The sequence below is a fragment of the Triticum urartu genome, chromosome 4A (genome assembly GCF_056163025.1).
Source record: "Triticum urartu cultivar PI428250 chromosome 4A, HENAU_Tu73, whole genome shotgun sequence".
In the NCBI taxonomy this organism is placed as follows: Eukaryota; Viridiplantae; Streptophyta; class Magnoliopsida; order Poales; family Poaceae; genus Triticum; species Triticum urartu.
Window position 1 is genome coordinate 444,729,017 of NC_141876.1, and position 7,899 is coordinate 444,736,915.

At 51.8% G+C, this 7,899-nt stretch overlaps 1 protein-coding gene across 1 annotated transcript; it reads left to right on the top strand.

Annotated features, from left to right (window-relative positions):
• The first annotated feature begins 3,098 nt into the window (after positions 1-3,098).
• On the top strand, positions 3,099-6,899 carry LOC125512598 (asparagine synthetase [glutamine-hydrolyzing] 1). The gene is made up of 12 exons (XM_048677696.2): positions 3,099-3,288; positions 3,732-3,870; positions 3,993-4,091; positions 4,213-4,354; positions 4,440-4,630; positions 4,751-4,912; positions 5,012-5,092; positions 5,327-5,548; positions 5,658-5,792; positions 5,885-5,965; positions 6,064-6,258; positions 6,358-6,899. The coding sequence occupies exons 1-12, from the start codon at positions 3,209-3,211 to the stop codon at positions 6,613-6,615; spliced, it is 1,785 nt and encodes a 594-aa protein (XP_048533653.1). The 5' UTR covers positions 3,099-3,208; the 3' UTR covers positions 6,616-6,899.
• Positions 6,900-7,899: the final 1,000 nt, after the last annotated feature.

Genomic DNA, 7,899 nt, shown 5'->3' on the forward strand with positions numbered 1-7,899 from the left:
CTCAAGCTAGGGTGCTCCATAATTGCAAACAAAGACATGGATGGATATAGCACTACAATATTAATAAAACATCCTTACTGATCATCCTCAAAAGAGGCACGGATCACTAGGAAACAACATGAACATATGGCCATATGAGATAAACAGGTCAAGGACTTAGTGGAAATGCTAAGTCCCTGAAATCAGCATTAACAAATGCCTCACTTTGCAAGCTTGTGCTAGTCACCACACACATCACAAAAATACATGGGTTGCATCTCTGGATAGATGGAAAAACATATAACAAAACTCATGAAGAGCTCAGGGGCATATCATGCACACAATAATCATGGCAAAAATGACAAATATCTAATTGGAGCAGCAGATCTGACAATTATCTCAAATAGCATTCTTCCAACAGCATTTCGGGCATCAAGATGAACTCAAATGAAAATGATGCAATAATATGAAATTATGTGCTCTCTGAGATGAACATTTTGATATGCTATATGCCCAAAACAGAGCTACGGATGCAAAGTTACGATGCGATGAACAGGAGCAAATTATTAGGGTTTCGAGGCGAAAAGTCAACCGAGCAATTTCTAGATCTGGATCCGGTTCGGCGCGATCTATGAGGTTCGCCGGGAACCCTATTCGCCGGAGTTGACGAAGTTCGCCGGAGCTGCGAGGACGCCGGGACGGAGTGGCCGGAGCGGGACGGCGTCGGCGGCGGGGACTTGCGGCGGCGCGGCGATCGCCGGAGGGAAGTGCGGCGGCTCAGCGAGGTAAGCGGCGGCGCGGACTTGAGGCGGCGGTGGTCGGCGTTGCAGTCCGCGGCGGCGTCGGCCGGCGAGGGGAGCGGCGCGGGCAAGGAGGCGCGCCTGTGGCCCGGATCGGCGGCGGGAGGGCCGGCCTCGGGCCCGCGGGCCGCGTCGGTGCCGGACGGCGAAGTGGTCTCCGTGGGGGACACGTGGTGGCGGCTGATTGGCGGCGGCGGATCAGGCGGACAATGTCCGTCGGTGGCAGTTTTGTCCGGCGGCGGCGGATGAAGTGGATCTAGGGTTTCGGGGGAGGAGAAAGGGAATTTCGGAGGGGGTTTTTTTATAGGCATAGGAGGAGCTAGGAGAGTCCAAATGAGGTGCGGTTTTCGGCCACGCGGTCGTGATCGAACGCTGTAGATGATGGAGAGGGTTTTGGTGGGTTTGGGGCCAACTTGGAGGGGTGTTGGGCTGCAACACACACGAGGCCTTTTCGGTCCCTCGGTTAACCGTTGGAGTATCAAACGAAGTCCAAATGGTACGAAACTTGACAAGCGGTCTACCGGTAGTAAACCAAGGCCGCTTGGCAAATCTCGGTCCAATCCAGAAATGTTTAATCCCCACACACGAAACAAAGGTAGAAATGACCACCGGAGGAGAACGAAGCGCCGGAATGCAAAACGGACAACGGGGAAAATGCTCGAATGCATGAGATGAACACGTGTGCAAATGCAATGCACATGATGACATGATATGAGATGCATGACAACGACAACAACACACGGAGACAAAAACCCGAACCCGAGAAAATAAAATAACTTAAGGCCGGAAACGGCAAGAGTTGGAGTACATATTGGGTAAAACACATCCGGGGTGTTACAAAAATACCTTAGGCCGATCGTAAGCTAGCATCTCCTTGGGGGTTCATTCCATCTGTGACGTTAAGGGCGCTGGGGGCAGATCAGGCGGGCCTAGATTTGAAGGCGACGTGCGTGTTTGGTTGTACGTGCATGCCTCCATGCACGGGTCATGTGCATGATTCCCATCAAGGGTCCCACCCGATGGCATCGATGCTTGCTCCTCCTTGACGCCTGCATGGGCAGCAATCGCATTATTCTCGACACCAACTGTGGGATCCGGCCCCATGGTTGTGCCGAAGACGTTGTCCTTTTCCTGGGGCCCTACCAATAGTCTATCCTCCAATGCCACCTCACTGCCCTTGGGATTAAAAGTGTGGCCCGCCGGCCCCGCAAACAGGATCCTACCTGGGACCATGTCAGACGGGAGCGCAGGCGGCTGCAACTTTGCCATCCGCGTAGGATTTGAAGCTGGCTCCACCCCATTGGGCAGGACCCCACCTGGGATCTTCATCGACGCGGGAGCAGGCCCACCAAAGGTGTCTACGGGCTCCACCATCGAAGCGCTTGAACCTGTTGTCCTCTCGTCCATTGGCTGACGGGTAATCGTGGGCTCCGTCTCCCTTTGGATTGCCGGTCCACTCCCCTCGCTCTATGGGAGAGCAGTTGAGGGGGCCACCAGCTGCAACGACACCAACCGCTCCGCGCCCGTGTTTGGTTGCTGCACCAAAACCGCGGGCAGCGCCGAAGAATTTTTTTTGTCTTTAACTGAGGGAGAATTAGAACTCTTGTTTCTTACACCTAGCGAACAATTTGTTTCTGTTTAAGGTAGAAAGCTTACAGTTCTAAGATAAAAATGTGTGATCCTAAATAAGGAAATAAACCAAACTACGGAGCAATAATAAAGTACAATAGTTAGCACAATTAGTCACCACATTGATAATAGTAACATTTTTCCGAAATTGATTTCCAAATATAGCATTAGAACTTCAGTAATCACCATAGAAATCAAAGATGCTAGGAGTGAAAGGGAAAAAAAACAAAGGGCAGATTCATCGAATCTTGGCTGCATCAGAAAGCGTCCGCGTTCAGAAATAGAAATGAACATCCCTGAATATGTTAACCATATCCAAGATGCTCCCATATCCCAATAATGGTGTTGTTTGCATCATCCATCACACTAGGGAAAAAAGCCTAAACAGGAGGGAGGAGGCATCGCAGCAAAGCACAGCCGGCCGTTGATGAATCCGGCCTCCCGGGCCCACCCCCAGCCCTCTCCGCCGCCGCTGATCGTAGATCCGACGGCACCGCCTGGCGCTGACGCGGGCGGCGGGCCCCACGCTGACTGGACGACGCTGCATCCGGAGGGGATAAACTCCCGCCGCGCACGGAACCCTCCCAACCGACACCCGCCACGTGTCCCCGCAGCGAGGGTGGGAGAGCTCCCCGGTCGCAGACGCGAGGCCCCGGAGCCGCGCGGGCCGGCTATAAATACGGCGCGCGCATCCGCTAATTCCCGCATCACCTCTCAACACGAGCATCATTCACTCTCTCCTTCGTCTTCAGCCTCATCCACCCCCGAAACCCGCGTCGTCCGTCGCCGCGTCCACCACCATGTGTGGGATTTTGGCCGTCCTCGGCTGCGCCGACTGGTCGCAGGCCAAGAGGGCTCGCGTCCTCTCCTGCTCCCGCAGGCAAGCACCTGCCCCTACACCATCCATATCCATGCATCATATCTCCCCCTTCATATCCCTAGCGCCCGGTTCTAATGCCCGCCCGGCATGATCTTGAGGTTCTTGTGTGGATCATGAAACAAAATGTCGTTGATATATGTGTACATACATATACCTTGCCGATTGTTCTTCAACTCGCCGGAAAGAACCTAAACAGGATCGTCCCAGAGTTTTTTGTTTTTTGTTTTCCGTTCTTGTTTCTGTTTTGTCCTCGTGAGGCCTTTCTCGTCGTTTTGTTGCATATGATATGAGCCCGGAAAGAATCGAACAGTAAGGGCAGATCTGGAAAAACAACACCGGAATCTTCCTCTTCGTTAAGCCCAAGCCCCCAGCTGCGCTTACTGTTATTTGATTGCTCTGTTCGTGGCACGGCTTGTGGATTTTGACTCGGTATGATTTTGCAGGCTGAAGCACCGGGGGCCGGACTGGTCCGGGCTGTTCCAGTGCGAGGGCAACTTCCTGGCGCAGCAGCGGCTCTCCGTCGTCTCCCCGCTCTCCGGCGACCAGCCCCTCTACAACGAGGACCGGACCGTCGTCGTCGTGGTATGCATATATGTGTGCTATTGCTTTGTACGCGTGGTGTGTTTGCCACGTCCTGCAAGCAGACTGCTTGTTCTCCATCGCCTATCGTTCTCTAACTGTTGGTTGCTGTTGTTGATGAAAAGGCCAATGGAGAGATCTACAACCACAAGAAGATCCGGAAGCAGTTCGCCGCCAAGCACACCTTCACCACCGGCAGCGACTGCGAGGTCATCATCCCTCTGGTAAGCGACATCGTTTCGGTTTCCAGCAGCCTAATTTAGCCTCGCAATTGCAATGAAATGAGCTCAGAGACAAAACTGAATACTGATGCCAACCATCCCTGCTGCTTCTTTCTGTCTCAAGTATGAGGAGTACGGCGAGAACTTCGTCAACATGCTGGACGGCGTCTTCTCCTTCGTACTGTACGACACCCGCAACAAGACGTACATGGCCGCCCGCGACGCCGTCGGCGTCAACCCCCTCTACTTCGGCCGGGGCAGCGACGGTACGCACGTCAACCCCGCCAGCCTCTGTCACCACAGATTCATCATGTCCGGACTGCGACTTATTTGTCCGGTGTGCTCTCGCAGGCTCCGTCTGGATTGCGTCTGAGATGAAGGCGCTCCACGAGGACTGCCCAAAGTTCGAGCTCTTCCCTCCGGGGAGCCTCTACTCGAGCGCCGCCGGCGGGTTCCGGCGGTGGTACAACCCGCAGTGGTTCGACGAGCACGTCCCGGCGACGGCATACCAGCCCCTCGTCCTCAGGGAGGCATTCGAGAAGGTGCATAGCATACCACCACGCTGACCGTAGCACCACGTGATACTTGCTTCTGCGTACGGTAGGTAGTGTGACGGTGACTGACAGTGGCGTCGCCCATGTGTGCTGTTTTGTTTTGTATAGGCCGTCATCAAGAGGCTCATGACTGACGTGCCCTTCGGCGTTCTCCTCTCCGGCGGCCTCGACTCCTCCCTCGTCGCCTCGGTCACCAAGCGCCATCTCATCGAGACCGAAGCCGCCAAGAAGTTTGGAACTGAGCTCCACTCCTTTGTCGTCGGCCTAGAGGTTTATTTTTCTTCACATGTTTTTGTCTTCTCCTACTGTTTCTTCTTCTTCAAGAACCACGGGAATCTCATGTTTCTAATATGTTGCTGCGCATTGTAGGGCTCGCCTGATCTCAAGGCCGCGAGAGAGGTGGCTGACTATCTTGGAACCATCCATCACGAGTTCCACTTCACCGTCCAGGTAAAGAAAAGCAAATAAAAGCTCAAGCCTCAGGACATCATGATGCCTGATGCTTGGCATAACAAGTTTGAGACTAAAACCCAACAGAACACTCACACTGACAACCCCACAAATTTGATTAAAACAGTAAGCCTTAAGACATCTTGGCATGTAGTAAATGAAAAAGACTGCTCACTAGAGACAGCGGGGGATCAGAGATTCAGAGGTACTGATGAGTCATTTTGTCCTGTTTAGGATGGCATCGACGCCATCGAGGAGGTGATCTACCACAACGAGACGTACGACGTGACGACCATACGCGCGAGCACGCCGATGTTCCTGATGGCGCGCAAGATCAAGGCGCTCGGGGTTAAGATGGTGCTGTCTGGGGAAGGCTCCGACGAGCTCCTTGGCGGCTACCTCTACTTCCACTTCGCACCCAACAAGGAGGAGTTCCACAAGGAGACATGCCGCAAGGTGCTAACTGAAACTGAATTACATAGCTAATTAATAATACTGCGCAAACAACCAAGATACACTCGTCAGATTCTCTCGGGTTTGACGCGAAACTGATGTGAACCCGCAGGTGAAGGCGCTCCATCAGTATGACTGCCTGCGCGCCAACAAGGCGACGTCCGCTTGGGGGCTGGAAGTCCGCGTGCCGTTCCTCGACAAGGAGTTCATCGACGTCGCCATGAGCATGGACCCCGAGTGGAAGCTGGTACAGTCTCACTCATCTCTGCCATAAAGTTCAGGTCTGTTATATTTTTGCCCTGAATTTTCTGACGTTTACTTGTTGCTGCTGCGACGCAGTACGACGCCGATCTGGGCCGCATCGAGAAGTGGGTGCTGAGGAAGGCGTTCGATGACGAGAAGGAGCCTTACCTGCCAAGGGTACAGACATCACCTTGTTTGAGTTTTTCAGAAGATCAGATATGTAGCGTAGTATGCACAGGGGGCCGCGTTCTGAACTAATGCTTTTTCTGCAACAGCATATCTTGTACAGGCAGAAAGAGCAATTCAGCGACGGCGTCGGCTACAACTGGATCGACGGCCTCAAGGCTTTTACTGAGCAGCAGGTGACTGACGAGATGATGAAGGGCGCCGCAGAGGAGTACCCCTACAACACGCCCGTCAACAAGGAAGCATACTACTACCGGATGATCTTCGAGAGGCTCTACCCTCAGGTGACCGATTGATTCAGACAGATGCCAAGCAGTTTAACTGACGCTCCTTTGGAAGGATCTATTTACTGACGTGCAAGGCATAAATGTGAACTGATGCAGGAGTCGGCGAGGGAGACGGTGCCGTGGGGTCCGAGCATCGCGTGCAGCACGCCGGCGGCCATCGAGTGGGTGGCGCAGTGGAAGGCCTCCAACGACCCCTCCGGCCGGCTCATCGCCTCCCACAACGATGCCGCCCCCGCTCACGCCCACGCCAACGGCAACGGCAACGGGGCGGTGGCCAACGGGAAGGCCAACGGGAACGGCACGGCCAACGGGAACGCCAACGCCAACGCCAACGGGACTCTGGTCCCGTGCTAGCCGTCGCTAGCTGGTTCGTAGGAGCGTGCTGTGCGTGCGCGCGTGTCCTGGGACTGATGGATGGCCCATATGCCATTGGCGCCGCGGCCGGTGCTGTTGTTGTGTACTCCTGCCTGTTGTACGTTTCTTCAGTGTTGTTGTGTGTGCGTGTGCGTGGGATGGAGCTCGCGGTCCGAGCATGTGGCGGGGGCGATGGGTCGCCTGTACAACAAGATCGTGAATCAAGTGAACTAGTATGGTGTACTATTGAAATATTGAATCGATCCGCCTTATGTTTCCTCAAATGTCCCCCGTTCTTTTCTTGTTGTAGCGCATGATGTGATGCCGCCTTCCTTGCCCCACTCTTCGCTCCTGAAACCATCTTCGTTTTTTCTTTGTTTTTTGCCATAACCGAAACCACTTTCGTTTCGCATTCGCCAAAATAATGCCTCCTTTGGATTGAAGGAATTCTATAGGAATTATATAAGATAGGATTTCTGTAGAAAAAAATATTTTAGAGCTGTTTGGTTTGAAGGAATAGAATCCTATTTCTATGGAGGAATTTTTTTTATCCTTCACATTTTACAGAAAAATAAATATTAGCCTTGATTGAATGAAAAAAATATTATGATGCGAACCATTTTTTCATTTCTATTCATACGATTTGAGATATATGTCATCTCATTTTCCATGTATTTTCTGTTTTTATAATTTTCTACCCTATGAACGAAAGGAGGCCTAAATGCACCAGACACTCTTCAGAAATTCAGAACTGGATTTGGGTGTGCAAGTGCCTTATGTGCGGGTATTATTTAGAATCATGCCTCATGTGCATACAAGGAGTGCTCCTATCCAGCGCCTTCCGTGCAAATAACTGACTACAACGCCTGTGTCACTATAACATGGACCACGGCACAGCACTCCTGCTCGGGTCGCTAGCGGTAGTGACCTAACTCAGAGTTTTTTCGCTCCCCTGGCTCAAATTTCGGTCGTGTTAGCCTTAAAGAACTAGCAGCTGCTAGCTAAACAACCAAAACAGCTGCTAGAAAAAAACAGCTGCTACAACGCCTGGTTTTTTGAAAAAAACGTCATAATTTAAAAAATATACATTTTTTTAATAATTTCATGAATTCAAAAAAACATGAACTTGAAAAGGTATGAAAATAGGAAAATAAACACAAAAATTGAGAAAAGATCACCAAATTTGAAAAATAGTTCCAAATGTCAAAAACATTCCCGAATTAGGAAAAGAAAAAGATAAATAAAAATGAAAAGACCAATTTTTTTATTCAAATACCAAAAGGA

Coding starts and splice junctions, on each gene's coding strand:
- LOC125512598 (XM_048677696.2), top strand. CDS start 3,209: ATGTGTGGGATTTTGGCCGTCCTCGGCTGCGCCGACTGGTCGCAGGCC. Junction 4,092..4,212: donor GCGAGGTCATCATCCCTCTG/GTAAGCGACATC, acceptor TTCTGTCTCAAG/TATGAGGAGTACGGCGAGAA. Junction 4,355..4,439: donor CTTCGGCCGGGGCAGCGACG/GTACGCACGTCA, acceptor GTGCTCTCGCAG/GCTCCGTCTGGATTGCGTCT.